Source organism: Ranitomeya variabilis, chromosome 2, assembly GCF_051348905.1.
Source record: "Ranitomeya variabilis isolate aRanVar5 chromosome 2, aRanVar5.hap1, whole genome shotgun sequence".
NCBI lineage: Eukaryota > Metazoa > Chordata > Amphibia > Anura > Dendrobatidae > Ranitomeya > Ranitomeya variabilis.
This window is the reverse complement of record NC_135233.1, coordinates 267,659,644-267,679,884: the sequence shown is the minus strand read 5'-3', so window position 1 is coordinate 267,679,884 and position 20,241 is coordinate 267,659,644. Positions and strand designations below refer to the sequence as shown.

Sequence of the window (20,241 nt, the reverse complement as noted above, 5' to 3'; positions counted from 1 at the left end):
GGTGCTGTGATCATTGCCCCTGAACATGGACGGTGGTGCTGTGATCATTGCCCCAGAACATGGACGGTGGTGCTGTGATCATTGCCCCTGAACATGGACGGTGGTGCTGTGATCATTGCCCCAGAACATAGCCGGTGGTTGGTACAGTGATCATTGCCCCAGAACATGGACGGTGGCGCTGTGATCATTGCCCCAGAACATGGACGGTGGTGCTGTGATCATTGCCCCTGAACATGGACGGTGGTGCTGTGATCATTGCCCCAGAACATGGACGGTGGTGCTGTGATCATTGCCCCTGAACATGGATGATTGCGCTGTGATCATTGCCCCAGAACATAGCCGGTGGTTGGTACTGTGATCATTGCCCCAGAACATGGACGGTGGCGCTTTGATCATTGCCCCAGGACACTGGGAAGAGTAAATCCATGTCTCCGGAGAGAATGACTGTCACTGCAGATACCCGGGTGGATGCTCGTGGCTATAGCTTGTGTAGGTGATTTTTCTGCCACATTCATGCAAGTCGTTGTACAAATTGTTTCATGTTTTGTGATAGTTTCCATGATGTGACACAATGTACGTTATATTGCAGAGTATGCGAGCACAGTAAAGAAAACCTCATGTCTCCTTCTAATATGGGGGTTATCTTTGGACCAACTTTGATGAGGGCCCAGGAAGATACAGTAGCTGCCATGATGAACATCAAATTCCAAAATATTGTGGTGGAACTTCTTATAGAACATTGTAACAAGGTAGGTCACATACGTACCATCACATCTGAGCGTGGAGAGTCACCCAAACTGCAGGTGTCACTAAACCTTGTGCTGCGTAGATGCGGGGTCAGACAGGCAGACGTGGCACTCCTAAAATCTGGATGAATGGATGGACATCCTCACTGTAGCCCCAATAATTACACATAAAATATTTCTATATAGCAACATAAAGTTTCTGCAGTTTTGGCACAAGTGTGTAAGATCAGAGTGACCAGTTAGTAAGATTGCCAGCAAGTATCTTACGTCTTTATTTCCCTTGTGTACCTAAAATATATTGAGAACATATGAGAACTGAATTTGCAGTCAGTAATTTGGCTGAAATATTCAGAATTCTGTGAGAATGGATACTGCTAAAAAAAATGATTAACCATGAGTTTTCTTTTTTTTGTGAGTAAGGCATGAATCCAGTAACCAGCTTGACCTGTTGTGTGATGCAGGAGGTGCACGTCTTATACCGCCTACATCCCCGACCATTGCAGCGTATGGGGACTGTCCGCTAACCGAGCATAGCCATAGGACAGTGTATAGACAGGGCGTTGTCACACCGGCTGCTTTACATTAGAGTCAGCACTGACATGGATGACCACTATTCTGAATAACTGATACTGATGATAGAAGATGCTCCTATCCAATCACTGCAACGGGAAATGACTGTCACATATGGGTGAGCCACTTTGCTCCACAGTTTGGCTAATCAAGGGATTCCGCTCTGTAACATCTACTTATGAAAAGGTTGTCTTCATGGAAATTGGCTTGTAATGTACGAAGGAACACCATGGTACAGTCAGCCTATCTCCCATAATAGAAAGAGAACAGTTTCTGCATAGTGACATAGTTAAAGGAAACCTGGCAGTGGATATATGCTGGCCCATTCTTGAGCGGCATGCATCGGGCAGTGGATACATGCTGGCCCATTCTCGAGCGGCATGCACCGGGCAGTGGACACATGCTGACCCATTCTCGAGCGGCATGTGTCAGGCAGTGGACACATGCTGGCCCATTCTCGAGCGGCATGTATCACGCAGTGGACACGTGCTGGCCTATTCTCGAGCGGCATGTATCAGGCAGCGGATACATGCTGACCCATTCTTGAGCGGCATGTATCACGCAGTGAATACATGCTGGCCCATTCTCGAGCGGCATGTGTCAGGCAGCGGATATATGCTGGCCCATTCTCGAGCGACATGTATCACGCAGTGAATACATGCTGGCCCATTCTCGAGCGGCATGTGTCAGGCAGCGGATATATGCTGGCCCATTCTCGAGCGGCATCTATCAGGCAGCGGATACTTGCTGGCCCAATCTCGAGCGGCATCTATCACACAGTGGACACATGCTGGCCCATTCTCGAGCGGCATGTGCCAGGCAGCGGATACATGCTGGCCCATTCTCGAGCGACATGTATCAGGCAGTGGACACGTGCTGACCCATTCTCGAGCGGCATGTGTCAGGCAGCAGATATATGCTGGCCCATTCTCGAGCGACATGTATCACGCAGTGAATACATGCTGGCCCATTCTCGAGCGGCATGTGTCAGGCAGCGGATATATGCTGGCCCATTCTCGAGCGGCATCTATCAGGCAGCGGATACTTGCTGGCCCAATCTCGAGCGGCATCTATCACACAGTGGACACATGCTGGCCCATTCTCGAGCGACATGTATCAGGCAGCGGATACATGCTGGCCCATTCTCGAGCGACATGTATCAGGCAGTGGACACGTGCTGGCCCATTCTCGAGCGGCATGTATCGGGCAGTGGACACATGCTGACCCATTCTCGAGCGGCATGTGTCAGGCAGTGGACACATGCTGGCCCATTCTCGAGCGGCATGTGTCAGGCAGCGGATACATGCTGGCCCATTCTCGAGCGACATGTATCAGGCAGTGGACACGTGCTGGCCCATTCTCGAGCGGCATGTATCGGGCAGTGGACACATGCTGACCCATTCTCGAGCGGCATGTATCGGGCAGTGGACACATGCTGACCCATTCTCGAACGGCATGTATCGGGCAGTGGACACATGCTGGCCCATTCTCGAGCGGCATGTGTCAGGCAGCGGATATATGCTGGCCCATTCTCGAGCGGCATCTATCACACAGTGGACACATGCTGGCCCATTCTCGAGCGACATGTATCAGGCAGCGGATACATGCTGGCCCATTCTCGAGCGACATGTATCAGGCAGTGGACACGTGCTGGCCCATTCTCGAGCGGCATGTATCGGGCAGTGGACACATGCTGACCCATTCTCGAGCGGCATGTGTCAGGCAGTGGACACATGCTGGCCCATTCTCGAGCGGCATGTGTCAGGCAGCGGATACATGCTGGCCCATTCTCGAGCGACATGTATCAGGCAGTGGACACGTGCTGGCCCATTCTCGAGCGGCATGTGTCAGGCAGCGGATATATGCTGGCCCATTCTCGAGCGACATGTATCACGCAGTGAATACATGCTGGCCCATTCTCGAGCGGCATGTGTCAGGCAGCGGATATATGCTGGCCCATTCTCGAGCGGCATCTATCAGGCAGCGGATACTTGCTGGCCCAATCTCGAGCGGCATCTATCACACAGTGGACACATGCTGGCCCATTCTCGAGCGACATGTATCAGGCAGCGGATACATGCTGGCCCATTCTCGAGCGACATGTATCAGACAGTGGACACGTGCTGGCCCATTCTCGAGCGGCATGTATCGGGCAGTGGACACATGCTGACCCATTCTCGAGCGGCATGTGTCAGGCAGTGGACACATGCTGGCCCATTCTCGAGCGGCATGTGTCAGGCAGCGGATACATGCTGGCCCATTCTCGAGCGACATGTATCAGGCAGTGGACACGTGCTGGCCCATTCTCGAGCGGCATGTGTCAGGCAGCGGATATATGCTGGCCCATTCTCGAGCGGCATCTATCAGGCAGCGGATACTTGCTGGCCCAATCTCGAGCGGCATCTATCACACAGTGGACACATGCTGGCCCATTCTCGAGCGACATGTATCAGGCAGCGGATACATGCTGGCCCATTCTCGAGCGACATGTATCAGGCAGTGGACAGGTGCTGGCCCATTCTCGAACGGCATGTATCGGGCAGTGGACACATGCTGACCCATTCTCGAGCGGCATGTATCGGGCAGTGGACACATGCTGGCCCATTCTCGAGCGGCATGTGTCAGGCAGCGGATATATGCTGGCCCATTCTCGAGCGGCATCTATCAGGCAGCGGATACTTGCTGGCCCAATCTCGAGCGGCATCTATCACACAGTGGACACGTGCTGGCCTATTCTCGAGCGGCATGTATCAGGCAGTGGACACATGCTGACCCATTCTCGAGCGACATGTATCGGGCAGTGGACACATGCTGACCCATTCTCGAGCGACATGTATCGGGCAGTGGACACATGCTGGCCCATTCTCGAGCGGCATGTATCACGCAGTGGACACGTGCTGGCCCATTCTCGAGCGGCATGTATCGGGCAGTGGACACATGCTGACCCATTCTCGAGCGGCATGTGTCAGGCAGTGGACACATGCTGGCCCATTCTCGAGCGGCATGTATCACGCAGTGGACACGTGCTGGCCCATTCTCGAGTGGCATGTATCGGGCAGTGGACACATGCTGACCCATTCTCGAGCGGCATGTATCGGGCAGTGGACACATGCTGGCCCATTCTCGAGCGGCATGTATCGGGCAGTGGACACATGCTGGCCCATTCTCGAGCGACATGTATCGGGCAGTGGACACATGCTGACCCATTCTCGAGCGACATGTATCTTACCGACTCCACAGTCCTGGCGGCAGACCACCCATTGCCCTCATAACCGTGGTTGCTTTTCTCTGCAGGTTGCTTTTATTGTGGGGAAATTCCAGGATCACATCTAGAAAATCTTCACATGTTTTTCCCATAGTAGAAGTTAATCTTATCAGCCTATTCGAGGCTCAGATTTTGACCCCCTTTTTACATATTGGCACCAAGTTTGTGATGTGAGAGTCCGGTGCGACTGATCCTGTCTTTATGAAATCCTTGCATATTAGAAGTAAAGCTGTAAGGATAATAACTATAAACTGTCGGAGAAGATGCGGGTAGGGTGGAAAATGTTCCTGATTACAAATCTCTCACTTTTCTATACCACCTTAACAAAGCTCAAGACAATCTTTAACATATCGGTCTTCTGAGAAACTGAGTCCATAGGAAATGAACATCCGACAGTCTCTGAACGGCAAAATCTCTTGTTACTAGGAACACAGGAGACACTTTGTCCTTTTCTGCGTGCTTTATTAGGATGACCTCATGTATCAATTCATTTATGGAATTAAACAGCAGAACGCGCCAAACCTAATGCAGTAATAGTTGGTTATAATGATGACAGGACGCTTCTTAAATGGAGCATATATACCGTAACGTCATCTTGTGTCAAAATGCTTAGCATGTCGGCATTTGTTAATATTGGAACCATGTCTTGCATAAATATATGCATAAATTATTGATGTAAAACACATACGGTAATATTCTCTTTACATTAAGAAGTATATAATCCAACTAATAGTTCAGATCAGGTAAATGCCTATATCGCGTCATCGTATAGTTTTATCCATACATGTTGGATCATGGCACACGAGGTTAGACAATGTGCCTGAAGAAAATTAAAAACAAAACTGTAACCCCTATTATTAATAAGTGCCGTAGGGGTATATAGAACGACTCTAATGGTGGCAAATGCTCTCTGATTAGTATATGATGCAAGTATTTACACTAAGAAGACAATTTCCAGGCCGAGTTTGTCTTCTGGCTCCGAGTACCCCAATATAACAGTATGTTACCATTGCTTTTCCAAAGTTTTCTTGTAGAGAAATGTCTGTGTGCACAGAGGAAGGGATCGGGATCTGTCCACGCGTCCAGTAATGATCCGTTAGAAGGGATCCAGCAGAAATGCATTAGAATAAAAGTTGTTCTGGCACATCGTTAGTCCGCCATTCACTAACTGGTCTCTGCCGGATCTGTTTTTTTAATTTTGGAGTCAATGAGCAGCAGATCTGTTAATGCAGCATCCATTGTCGTCTATTTCTAAGGGATCGGCTAGAAAGAGCCTGTGCTTCAGTGTTTGTGTGCCAAAACCAGGAGTGGAACTTAGAGGGATCCACTCTGATTGGAAGATTGACTCCTCTTCTGTGTTTTTTAGACACTCCTGGTTTTAGCATAGAAATACTGACATGTGTATGAAGCCTAAAGTGTTAAATCCCATGTTCCGCTCGCATTTGAGGTGATCCACCACGTGTGGCCCATTACACCAGCTGCGTGGCACCAGCCTCTTAGCCCGTCCAGCTGTTCTGTAAGGTGCAGATGGTGTCACCATATTTGCCACCAGTATAGTAATGTCATGTGACTCAGTCCATGGAAAAGACTGAGAGGGGAAATGTTCTTAGAAGCTCCTGGTACATTTGGCCTGAGGTGACCTGAGCTGTCCTCAGCGCTGTGTACTAGCGTAGACAGTGACCCCAAGGTCAGGTTACAAGTCCAACTTCTTCTTTTCCCTCACGTTGCACCCTGTGTGTATGACGTTGTCAGGTTTTCTGTGCTGGACGTAGAAGTGGCTGCCAACCCCACGGTGGCTGAAATGTCAGGGTGGGGTGTAATGGCTTCTGCGAGGAGCAGGCACCAAGCATTCCTCTCATTCCACAGGCCACTCCATGAATCTGCTCCTCGGCCTGGAATCTGTCATATGACTGCACTTACTCATTTGCTCTTATGCAATTAATTCAACGAGACGGTTTCTACATCGAAGAAATGTGAAAGTGCAGTAACCCAGTCCTCCAGCTCTAAGATTTGTGCCATTAGATCTGCAGAAAGTGTGACTTCTGGATGACTCCCCTCCATGGTGGTCCAGGGGGCAGCGTCGGCTTGGAGTCTGTGTCTTACCACGTCTCTATCGGTGTCCTCCAGACACTTTGGTTTCTTCTCATTATTCAAGAACACATAGATTGTGAACCCCAGCGGGGACAGGGACGATGAGTGATGGCCATCTCTGTACAGGACATATCTATATATATATATATATACCGTATATAGATAATCCTAATTCCCTCCTCCCCGAGTGCTATCTCCTCTGTCAGGAGGTCATAGTCCCATGTATGAAAGCTATTTACAAAGGTTCACACTGATAGCAAATTATTTCCTACTAATAGGTCGGAGTCCTTCAATATTTTCCCCTGAAAAAGTCTTCGATAGGCTGCAGTGCTGACTACACATCCACATCACATGTAACCGCTGCAGCTAATCGCTTGGCTCATCTGTTCTGCCAATGTACAAAGCACATACCGCTGATTCCAGTGACTGTCTGCAGCAGTCCTGTGCACTGTCATCGTGATGTCACCACTGCAGCCTACCAGCAAGGACTGGAGCAGCGGCAGAGAGGCGATGCTGGAGCAGCAGAGGGTGACAGCAGCTGTTTATTATTGTATTCATCTACATGTCTAGAATGTGACCGGTGTGTGACATTCTTATTGATAGGTAGGCTTTTTTACATTTATTTTTATTCCAGCTCAGAAACATAAACTCGTGATCCGAATATGGGAGATGTTTGCAAAACACGGTGGTCACATTGTGATCCCATGAATTGTATTAATAAATGCAACATGTCCTTTTTGGTCATTTTAAGAGCTGCCACCGGAGGGCGCATGAACACATTACTTTGTATGACTGGTTAAAAACCAAAAAAAACCCCAAAAACTTAGATATCCCAAGCAGAGAGGCTGGCCTCCCCAGTGAGGAACCCGGAGCTGGCAGTGAGGTGCAGCTGGATAGGCACTTTCATAGAGGTCACCACATACTGTAGTCCTTTTTCTGGCTGCAGCTATCGTTTATCAACATAATTGGCTCATTTTTTACTTATTCTCATGTTATACCAGAGTCAGGAGGCAAAAAAAAAAATTTGAGAGCTGTTTTTGTGTTGAGCTATAACTTCCACTACAGATAGTGGGGCCCAGGAATCATCTTGGTCTGCGTGGTGAGGCCCGGTCATTACCTTAGTCATTCTGCGGAGGCCCCATTAGGAAAAAAGTTTGTGAAGCCCTGATGTAAAGTTCTATTTAGATACTTCAATTTTGAGAAAAATAAATCCTGCTTGTTTCTTCATGGCATCTGTATGTGGTTTATCTACACTCCATAGACATTCAGGTATTTGCATGGCTTTACATCAGGTAACCGCATTAAACATCTTGTTAAAGTTTGTAAGAACGTGCCAGATCAGTATCGCACAAAACTTGTAGAAATGGTCAACTTTTCTGTCTTTGGCTTGATGTAAATATGTTGTACTATGTATTTGTATACTATGTATCATTTGCATTCTTGTACCCCATTGTATGAGGTTTTCACTTGATTCTGACTTCCAAACAGAAGATGGGAAAGACCAGAAGAGCTTCCTGAATGCCCAAATCATGAACCTCGCAGAAGTTGGCAAGGACCACACAAGGGAATTATTTGCCATGGTGAAATAAATGAAGAATCCTTTCTTAGCAAACTAAGCAACCATCAAAGACTCTTATAGGACTGAAATTAGCGACCAGCGGGACATCAAATAGAGATGGAAGGAATACACAGAGGGACTAGATGCCAGCATTGATCATCATGAGAAGGGGGCCATAAGGAACCAGATTTATTGGAAAGTGAGGTAAATTGGGCACTGTGTCATTGATGGTATTCCTGCAGAGCTGCTCAAAAGCCACACTAACAGCACTAAGCCAGAAGGTCTGCCAGAAATGCACATGGCCAAAGCTCTGGAAAAGATCAGTTTGCATCCCACCATCCGAGAAAGGTGACGCCGGGGATTGTACCGACTATAGAACAAACGTCCTGTTACCCCATGCCAAGTAGGTGCTTCTACAGATCATTCAGAAGAGCTTGGGCAACATCCTTGATCGAGAACTTCTGATACCCAGACTGAATTCCATTATCGCAGCGTAATCTGTGATCATATTGCAAACCGGAGGTAGACCACTGAAACGATGAGGGAGTACTAGGAGAACATCTACCTGTGCTTCATTGGCTAGACCAAGGCTTTTGACTTGTTGAACACGATAAAATTTGGAAGCACTTAGTGACGTAGAAGTGCCACTCACCTGATTAGGTTAATTAAGAACCTACAGTGCAAACGATGTATGGAGATGCAGAATGGCTCAACATAAAGGAGCAATGCCTGGGTGCGTCCTCTTTTGTTGTCTTTTCAAACTCTGCAGAATTAATCACGAGGAAGCTATGCTTAGATGATAGAGGTGAAAATAGGCAGGAGAACCATCAGCACTTAGAGATATGGAGAGGGTATAGCCCTTCTGGCAGAGAGTTAGGAGCAGCTGAAGAATCAGACCCTGAAGTTGAACAACAAAAACGAGAAGATGGGTCTTTACCTGAACATCATGAAGATCAAAAGGTGAATTTCCAGTGCCTACAAGATGATGTGCAATATACTAGGTCAATGTCCTGAAAAATAAAAGAACATAAAACATAAGACACTTTTATGAAAATCCTGAATAGAACCTGTGCACAATATATACCCTGTGGGAATAAACATGCTAGAAATGGCAGAAAATTCCTTAAAAAAAAAAAAAGAAAGTGTTTAGAGAATTACAGCAAGAGAGAAGTGATGAGGCAATAAATTATAGAAACTTGAAGGCAGTGAAGATAGACAGAGAATCATTGCCAAGGAAAGTGAAAGTAATCCAAAATATTATTCATCTACATAAACAGTAAGAAACTCAAAAATATTAAGATGATGGTGTTGCCCACCTCAAAAATTGTCTGGATGGAAAGAGGAATGAGAAGAGGATGAGAGAAAGGCCCATCTGCTAGACGTCTCTTTCTCTAGAGTATTTACACAAGAAAATCCCATGGCAGACAACATGATCAGTAATACTATAAATTCTCAAATGTCACCCGCTTAACCCAGGAATGATGTACCAAAATCACTAAGATGGCCTAGATGGCATACACCCCCAATTATTGCAGGAATAAAGTACCGCAATAGACAGACCGTTCTTTTTAATAATCAAAAATGCAATAATAACAGGATCTGTACCACAGGACTGGCGTATAGAAAATGTGGTACCAACATTCAAAAAGGAGATAAAATCTGAGCCTAAAAACTGTAGGCTGGTAAGTTCAACCTCTACTGTGGACAAAATCCTTGAGCGTTTTCTAAGAGACGCTATCCTGGAGTATCTCAATATGAATAACCTCATGATTCAACATCAACATGGGCTTATGAGGGACCGGTCCTGTCAAACTAATCTGATCATCTCCTATGAGGAGGCAAGTTCCAGACTGGATCAGGGAGTGAATGTTGTCTACATGGACTCTTCAAAGGCATTTGATACGATGGATATGATATGATATTAATGGAACACACTCGGATGGGGTCTCAGTTAGCAGTGAGGTGCCAAAGGGGTCAGTATTGGGCCCTCTTATTTTTAATATTTAAGGGGATACAGAGTAGAATTTCAGTATTTGCAGATGATACTAATCTCTGTAAAATAATCAACACAGAAGAGAATAATGTAATATTGCAGAGTGATTTACATAAGCTGGAGGCTTGGGCCAAGAAATGACAATTGCGGTTTAATGCAGATAAACGTAAGGTCATGCATTTGGGCATAGGATGTAAAATGTCTTATTATATACTACGTTGTAAAACACTGGGCAAGACTGTCACTAATTTAAAATACTTGGCGTATGGGTGGACTGAAAACTCAACTTTGGTGACCCGTGCCCAGCAATTGCTGCCAAGGCAAATAATGGGATGTAATAAGGGGCATAGATGCTAATGACAAGACCATAGTTTTGCCTCTATACAAGTTACTAGTTACAAGTCACTAGTGCGACCCCACTTAGAATACTGGGTCCAATTTTGGTCTCCTGTCTATAAGAAGGGCATAGCAGAACATGAATGGGTGCAGAGAAGAGCGACCAAGGGTATTAATGGAATGGGTGGACTACATTACCAAGACAGGTTATCAACCTTTGTATTATACAGTTTGTAAAAATGAAGGCTTGGGGGCGATTTTATTACATTGTACAAATATATGAGGGGCAAGTACAGAGATCTTTCTAATGATCTTTTCACACCTGTTTACAGCTTGGAACAGTGACAAGGGAACATTCTCCATTGCTAGAGGATAGAAGGTTTAACCATAATCACAGACTATAATGGTTGATTCACTGCAAAAGTACAAGCAGGTCTGGAAGCCTTTCTTGAAAAATATAATATTACAAGTTATGGCTACTATACTTTGTGATGTGACATTGATCCAGGGAACTAGTCTGACTACTGTATGTGGAGTTGGGAAAGGATTTTTCCTCTAATATGGAGATATATTGTTTGTTTGTCCCATTGGGTTGATGCCTTACTTTGGATCAATATGTTAAGTTTTAGGCTATAGGTTGATCTCGATGACCGTAGTCTACATTCAACCTTAAAAACTATGGTGAAACTATGGAAATCGTGACTACCACCAACTAGAAAGTTCACATAAAGATCAACAATGAAGAAATAGAAATGGTTAAAACCTTAGTTTTTTGGGGTCCCTCATTAAGTACAATGTTCGATCAACTGAAGAGTTTAAGAATTGATTAGCACTGTGGAGTGTAGCAATGATAAGCATGGATCAAATATGGAATTGCAAGGACGTCTGTCACTATCAAAGACTGTTCCTACAATGGTGACATATTACTGTGAGATGTGGATGCTCATGAAAGCAGACAGATGGAAAATTGAGGCCTTCAATTTATTGTGCTAGACAAGACTTTTATGAATCTCATGGACGTCTACGATCACCAACAAAGATGTTCTTTATCATATAAATGCTTTGTCAAGATCACAAGACAGAAGCTGACCTATTTTGGACATGTGAAGTGAGATTCTACTCAGGATGGTCAGTGGTAAAAGGAAACGGGAGTCCAAGACCCATTGGCTGGATACCATCAAGAATGACACGAGAATGAATATCAAGTAATTGAAAGAAATCATGGAAGACAGGGAAGCATGGCAAGAAGTGGCCTATAGAGTATCCAAGGGACGGACTCAACTGAATGAATAGAATCAGAATTTGTTTGTTTTATACAGATATATGCAGTGAAAAAAATATGTTGCAAAAATGGTCTATTTGTCATGAATTCCTTGTACGCAGTTTCTGCTCCAGTTCTCTTCATGACCTACAAGAACCTTTATTTTCTCTCTACTGTAGATATTTTCTGGCCCTCCTGAAGACAGCACTACGCCTCCTGTCCCACCACCTAGAATAACACCCCGGACCCACAAACCCATCACAATCTCTAAACGACCGGTTCGAGGGCGAAACGCTTTGTATCTAGGACAGAGTGAAGAAGGTAATGTGTGTTCCTTTACAGTAATAACAATTAATGTTAAGCTAAAACTTATATAGGAGGTGCACTTGATCAGAGTCAATGAAGCATTTAGTAAAGTTAGAGCTCCACACCAGTTTGTTTGTTTTTTTGTTTTTTTTGGTGCCACTAATTTTAAGTTTCGTAGTCTTATACTTACCAGCCGCAATTTTCAGCTCTTACCGACGCTTCTCTGTTGATCTGCCACCATCTTGTGGCCATATCTTCTGACTGATTGGAAGTCACAGGTAACGGTCATGAGCTCTCAATGTGTGTCTATGAGAGCTTTGTTCTGGCCTCGTTCTGGCTCTCATAGACTTACACCGAGTAGTGACTTCTGGCTCACCCAGCAAACACTGGAGCGGTCCGGCACGTCTCAAACGTCTAGAGATTGACCGGAGCAGTGCCGATAACAGATGAAGATGATGGCTGACTGACTGGAAGTCACAGGTAACGGTCATGAGCTCTCAATGTGTGTCTGAGAGCTTTGTTCTGGCCTCGTTCTGGCTCTCATAGACTTACACCGAGTAGTGACTTGAGCCAGCAAACACTGGAGCGGTTTGTCAGGTCACAAACATCTAGAGACTGACCGGGGCAGTGCCGATAACAGATGAACACAATGGCTGATAAGTAAAATACCAGGGTCAGGGAACTTACTGTAGATTAGTGGCGCCACTTCAGTGCTACAATTAAAAAACACTGGAGTGGTGCTTGAAGTAAGAAAATGGAGCGCAGCTTCTGCTCTCACGAATCTGAGCTGTCGGTGCTTTTGATCTGAATGGCCTTCATGTAATACCACATTTCCCTTGCCACTACAGGAGAATTCACTGGATTGTGATGTTTTTCTCCCAGCAAAATTTGCATCTATCTTCTGAAAAGGAAAGTGTCTGATGAGGAAACTCTGTTCAAGATTTTTTTTTTCCTCCAGAATGACCTTTGGCCATTGTATGTTTGGTGCAGAGGGTAGAACTAGGTTTTTTTTTGAAGCAGTGACTGCCTGTCATTATTGCAACCAGGGATACTGGTACGGAAATGTTGTACTTTGTAATAGATTGAGACGAGATCCATATAGCTAAAATATCTCACTGAGCTCTGGGCCTCGCGTAGTGCGGAGAAGCTCTGGGCCCCGAGGATTCCCGCCCGTCAGCCGGCTTCCCCAGTGTGCAGGCACAGACTGTTGTGAGTGACAAGGAAGGATTGGTCTGAGGTCACCACCAACATCTCCTGTAGCCATCTGCGACTAGCTGTTCCTCTGATTCCTGGAATTCATTTCTGTTTACTAAAAACAAAAATGCTTAACTGGGAACCCTGGAAATGCTGCTTTTATGTAAGGAAGGCTCTTAGTATTGTTCTGTGCAGAGCGGACACAAAGCTTCTACTGGCACATTAGAGAGGGTCTTCTTTTTGGACAATGTATTTTTTTGTCAGAAGAATCCTTCAGTGTTAGATTGATGCCATCATGTCTCAGCGCTGTAGCTCTTCGCTGGCAGCCGGGGTTCAGCACCACCACAGAGGAAATGAAACCTTACAAGGTCCCCAGAAAATCAATAGGATGCCTAGATGTGCCAGGTTCTCCAGAGTAAGCCCTGCTGTTTGAAACAAAGTTTTCTTAAGTGGACTGCACCCATAAGCCTATGTTATACAGAGGGGAAGCCTAGAAAAGATGCATTTAAATATCAATTTGCAGACTTATTAGAAATACATTTTATATGGCCAAGATCAGCTGCTCATTAACAGGGTACATTCTAATAATTGCTGAATGTACAAGTAGTTGGATAATGTAAAAGGATGAAAAGAGAACCATTGAGGGTCCCAAACTTTCCCCCCAAAAGTCATTGCAGCTGCACGTATTGTACCCCTAGTGTCATGGAAGCACACCGGTGGCTTATGTTTTTATCCTGTTAGAGATCTCTGATAGTAACTGGGGGTCTTCACTTTAGGGTTCTCTTTGTTAAAAGGAATTTGTCACAGTTTTTGCCACCTAATCTGAGAGCAGCAGAATGTAGAGACCCTGATTCTAGCGATATGTCACTTACTGGACTGCTTGATGTAGTTTTTATCTGCTGCAGATAAAACAGGGATTTTATCAAAACTGCAGCAAGCAGCTCAGTAAGTGGCACATCGCTGGAATCCGGGTTTCTGCTCCTACATTATGCTGCTCTCAGATATTGTAGCCCTAACCTGGTGACAGATTCCCTTAGAACAGAGGGGTGTCTCTGTAGACCAAGCACTTCCATACGTTACAGGAGAGCAGTGTACTCCCGCGTTGTGGCCTCAACACTTGAATCCATGTTCTAGCATTCGCATTTGCCATGGAAGATTATATGGATTATTACAGGTTACTTGCTAGTAGTAAATACTGAACAAAAAACCAGAAACCCGATAATTATCTAGTAGTTAACCATTTAGTTATCCATCAGTTTGTTTTTATTCAGATGACGGATCCATCCAGAATGGTAATGGTGTTATCACAGGTAGTGATCACCCTCTTCCTGTACAACGAAAGAAGCTGATGTCTCGAGCAGATTCACAAAGTCCAACAGACGACTGCCCAGAAGTGGACGTTGCAAAAATGGTCTCCATGATGCAGGACAGGGGGGTGAAGGCCAACACAAACCACGTGAATGGAGAGCTGCCTATATACTCTGTGCCAAACAAAGCATCTCCGGTGTATGCTAAAAAGCCCCTAGTCCGCCCCAGAGAAGGTGAGCGCATCCCCGTTATTCACGGCAGTCTCTGCCATTGGAGCCCTGACCAACATAGAAGCTCTCCTCTTCCACTGCTTAACTCTCTAGGTGATTGTGAGAACATTAGTAAAGTCCGTTCCCCCGGAGAGAGGCCAGTAATATCCCGCCCTCCAGTAAGACCTCCGGACCCACCATGTAGAGCCGCCTTGATTCCTAAAACGGAGCCCAGAACAGATGTCACCTCGGGTGTCCGAGAGGATGTGCCGGCGTCCGTGTGAGTGATAAGGCCACAGTACAGGCCATATCTGGAGATGAAATGAGCCGCAAAATTAGGTGTAATACCGTAATATTCATAATGTTGTTTGCTTTACATCATAGAGTTGCTTCTCGCACCAAATTCTTTGAGAAGGCATCGAGGCCAAGAGGAAGGTAAGACCCGCACTGTTGTGTCTGGTCATGTCTTGTCTTAGTCTTAAATAAACCTTTCGCTAAAGAAGTACCAATGTTTTTCTTACCGGATGTCAGTCCGTTCCTCCATTACCAATAAATCGGTGCTTGAATTGATATGGAAATGAGGCCGAAGAACGATTTGTAGGTCGGAAACCTCCGTCACTCCAGCTCTATTCCTGCCCAGTGCCACGTTCTTCTGCTTGACTAACCGCTTCTGTGCTGTCTGACTTAAGGTAAAGGAGCAATTGGTCAAGCACGAGGCGGCAGCACTGGGTGGGGAATAGACCTGGAGTGACGGAGGCTCAGATCTTCAGCTTCATTTGTATATCGATTCAATTGCTGATTTCTCAATAAAGGAGGAACAGATTGGCCATGTAAAGGTATTGCTGGACTTATCTTTGAAAGAGCTACATGCACATATGAATAGTTTGGGATGTGAAATCCTGCTGACAGTGTCCCTTTAACTCTGCTCTAAACCCAATCTATCTCAGGATGCGTGGCAAGAGATGGTAGACAAACATGACACAAAGCGTGTACATGTCCAAGGAATTCCATCCGCGACCATCTCTCACACATAGGCTTTCATGTTAAAGTTAGGTTTATAGTAACAGATCCATCACCTATTGGCTCTTAGGTTTTAAAACAAATCTATATATCTTTGTTACTTGTTTGGCATAGTATAGTGCTAAATTGGAATCATCGCAGACTGTACAATTTCAAGAAATTAAAAACAATAAAGTCTTCACATCTGTATGTGTCCAAAAAAGAAAAAAGGTTGGCACTCACCATCCAAATTAAAACAGTCCTTTATTCAGTCCATTAAAATGGGTACAGTGGGAGAGAAGTGGATACCTTCTGTCATGAGACCTGTTGAAGCGCAGTCAGTGCGAAACGGCCATCGTCCACAGAAGGTATCCACTTCTCTCCCGCTGTACCCATTTTAATGGACTGAATAAAGGACTGTTTTACTTTGGGTGGTGAGTGCCACCTTTTTTCTTTTTTGGACACTATTTGATTTATCTACTTTGGTGTGCACCCGTATTCCTTTAGTGGTCCGGTGTCCAGCAATACAGACAGACGTTTGATTACAGCTGTGGTACTCACACAGGTAGGTGCCGGCAATACACTCTCCTTCACAAATAGCTTGTCACATCTGTGTGTACCTTCAGAAGCGATGGCACAGACAGCACTACGGTGTCTTACTGGTGTTGTGTCGGGCATTTACTTCTTGTACAGAAAGTGGGCCTGCATCATCAGGGGGCAAATGGCCTCAAGTGGGAGAACTCACAGCTCCCACTGCATTTCTTCCTATACTTCTGCTGTCCAGTCCTACATTCCTCTATACTGTAGGTATACAAATAATATAGCTATGCGGACACCTGACCACGCCACATTGCTCTGCTCTTACTGCGGACAAGTATTACTTCTAATACCATTGTTTTTCCATTTCCCCCGCAGTCCTCCTTCACCTCCCCAACGAATTCTAACTGAAGAAAGCTGAGTCTCTAAGGTATAAAAATCTTATTAAGTCTCTGTGTTTGGCTGCCCCAGGTATGGGGACTTATTAAACATACATATTTAAGGGGGCTGCTGCAGGGTCATTTTCCTAGTTTTACATGGTTTCATTTACAAATCAGAAATGTACACTACTCCTATATACAGTCACATACACTATTGTACTGTACTCCTGTATACAGTCACATACACTATTGTACTGTACTCCTGTATACAGTCACATACACTATTGTACTGTGCTCCTGTATACAGTCACATACACTATTGTACTGTGCTCCTATATACAGTCACATACACTATTGTACTGTACTCCTGTATACAGTCACATACACTATTGTACTGTGCTCCTGTATACAGTCACATACACTATTGTACTGTGCTCCTGTATACAGTCACATACACTATTGTACTGTACTCCTATATACAGTCACATACACTATTGTACTGTACTCCTGTATACAGTCACATACACTATTGTACTGTACTCCTGTATACAGTCACATACACTATTGTACTGTGCTCCTGTATACAGTCACATACACTATTGTACTGTGCTCCTATATACAGTCACATACACTATTGTACTGTACTCCTGTATACAGTCACATACACTATTGTACTGTGCTCCTGTATACAGTCACATACACTATTGTACTGTACTCCTGTATACAGTCACATACACTATTGTACTGTGCTCCTGTATACAGTCACATACACTATTGTACTGTACTCCTGTATACAGTCACATACACTATTGTACTGTACTCCTGTATACAGTCACATACACTATTGTACAGTACTCCTGTATACAGTCACATATACACTATTGTACTGTACTCCTATATACAGTCACATACACTATTGTACTGTACTCCTATATACAGTCACATACACTATTGTACTGTACTCCTGTATACAGTCACATACACTATTGTACTGTGCTCCTGTATACAGTCACATACACTATTGTACAGTACTCCTGTATACAGTCACATACACTATTGTACAGTACTCCTGTATACAGTCACATACACTATTGTACTGTACTCCTATATACAGTCACATACACTATTGTACTGTACTCCTATATACAGTCACATACACTATTGTACTGTGCTCCTGTATACAGTCACATACACTATTGTACTGTGCTCCTGTATACAGTCACATACACTATTGTACTGTGCTCCTGTATACAGTCACATACACTATTGTACTGTACTCCTGTATACAGTCACATACACTATTGTACTGTGCTCCTGTATACAGTCACATACACTATTGTACTGTGCTCCTGTACACAGTCACATACACTATTGTACTGTGCTCCTGTATACAGTCATACACTATTGTACTGTGCTCCTGTATACAGTCACATACACTATTGTAGTGTGCTCCTGTATACAGTCACATACACTATTGTACTGTGCTCCTGTATACAGTCACATACACTATTGTACTGTGCTCCTGTATACAGTCACATACACTATTGTACTGTACTCCTGTATACAGTCACATACACTATTGTACTGTGCTCCTGTATACAGTCACATACACTATTGTACTGTGTTCCTGTATACAGTCACATACACTATTGTACTGTGTTCCTGTATACAGTCACATACACTATTGTACTGTACTCCTGTATACAGTCACATACACTATTGTACTGTGCTCCTGTATACAGTCACATACACTATTGTACTGTGCTCCTGTATACAGTCACATACACTATTGTACTGTGCTCCTGTATACAGTCACATACACTATTGTACTGTGCTCCTGTATACAGTCACATACACTATTGTACTGTGCTCCTGTATACAGTCACATACACTATTGTACTGTACTCCTGTATACAGTCACATACACTATTGTACTGTGCTCCTTTATACAGTCACATACACTATTGTACTGTGCTCCTGTATACAGTCACATACACTATTGTACACAGTCACATACACTATTGTACTGTACTCCTGTACACAGTCACATACACTATTGTACTGTGCTCCTGTATACAGTCACATACACTATTGTACTGTGCTCCTGTATACAGTCACATACACTATTGTACTGTGCTCCTGTACACAGTCACATACACTATTGTACTGTACTCCTGTATACAGTCACATACACTATTGTACTGCGCTCCTGTATACAGTCACATTATTGTATTGTACTCCTGTATACAGTCACATACACTATTGTACTGTACTCCTGTATACAGTCACATACACTATTGTACTGTGCTCCTGTATACAGTCACATTATTGTACTGTACTCCTGTATACATTCACATACACTATTGTACTGTGCTCCTGTATACAGTCACATACACTATTGTACTGTGCTCCTATATACAGTCACATACACTATTGTACTGTACTCCTGTATACAGTCACATACACTATTGTACTGTGCTCCTGTACACAGTCACATACACTATTGTACTGTACTCCTGTATACAGTCACATACACTATTGTACTGTGCTCCTGTATACAGTCACATTATTGTACTGTACTCCTGTATACAGTCACATACACTATTGTACTGTGCTCCTGTATACAGTCACATACACGATTGTACTGTGCTCCTATATAGTCGCATACACTATTGTACTGTACTCCTGTATACAGTCACATACACTATTGTACTGTGCTCCTGTACACAGTCACATACACTATTGTACTGTACTCCTGTATACAGTCACATACACTATTGTACTGTGCTCCTGTATACAGTCACATTATTGTACTGTACTCCTGTATACAGTCACATACACTATTGTACTGTGCTCCTGTATACAGTCACATACACTATTATACTGTACTCCTGTATACAGTCACATACACTATTGTACTGTGCTCCTGTATACAGTCACATACACTATTATACTGTGCTCCTGTATACAGTCACATACACTATTGTACTGTGCTCCTGTATACAGTCACATACACTATTGTACTGTACTCCTGTATACAGTCACATACACTATTGTACTGTGCTCCTATATATAGTCACATACACTATTGTACTGTACTCCTGTATACAGTCACATACACTATTGTACTGTGCTGTATACAGTCACATACACTATTGTACTGTACTCCTGTATACAGTCACATACACTATTGTACTGTACTCCTGTATACAGTCACATACACTATTGTACTGTGCTGTATACAGTCACATACACTATTGTACTGTGCTCCTGTATACAGTCACATACACTATTGTACTGTACTCCTGTATACAGTCACATACACTATTGTACTGTGCTCCTGTATACAGTCACATACACTATTGTACTGTACTCCTGTATACAGTCACATACACTATTGTACTGTGCTCCTGTATACAGTCACATACACTATTGTACTGTGCTCCTGTATACAGTCACATACACTATTGTACTGTGCTCCTGTATAC

The 20,241-nt window shown here is 44.3% G+C and overlaps 1 protein-coding gene across 8 annotated transcripts in view; it reads left to right on the top strand.

Moving 5' to 3' along the window:
* The window catches only part of OPHN1 (oligophrenin 1), a 117,144-nt gene that overhangs the window by 84,778 nt on the left and 12,125 nt on the right, over positions 1-20,241 (top strand). For 3 of the 8 annotated variants that reach the window (XR_013221258.1, XM_077284927.1, XM_077284929.1), the window contains 6 exons: positions 590-749; positions 12,000-12,141; positions 14,592-14,861; positions 14,952-15,117; positions 15,222-15,272; positions 16,752-16,803. Coding sequence is in view for 7 of the 8 variants with exons in the window: in XM_077284927.1 (XP_077141042.1) it covers positions 590-749; positions 12,000-12,141; positions 14,592-14,861; positions 14,952-15,117; positions 15,222-15,272; positions 16,752-16,794 (832 nt within the window). In the remaining variant the exon portion in view is untranslated. Of the gene's footprint in view, positions 1-589; positions 750-11,999; positions 12,142-14,576; positions 14,862-14,951; positions 15,118-15,221; positions 15,273-16,343; positions 16,402-16,751; positions 16,804-20,241 lie in introns of all 8 variants that reach the window. The other 5 variants (XM_077284925.1, XM_077284923.1, XM_077284926.1 and 2 more) reach the window with 3 other exon arrangements.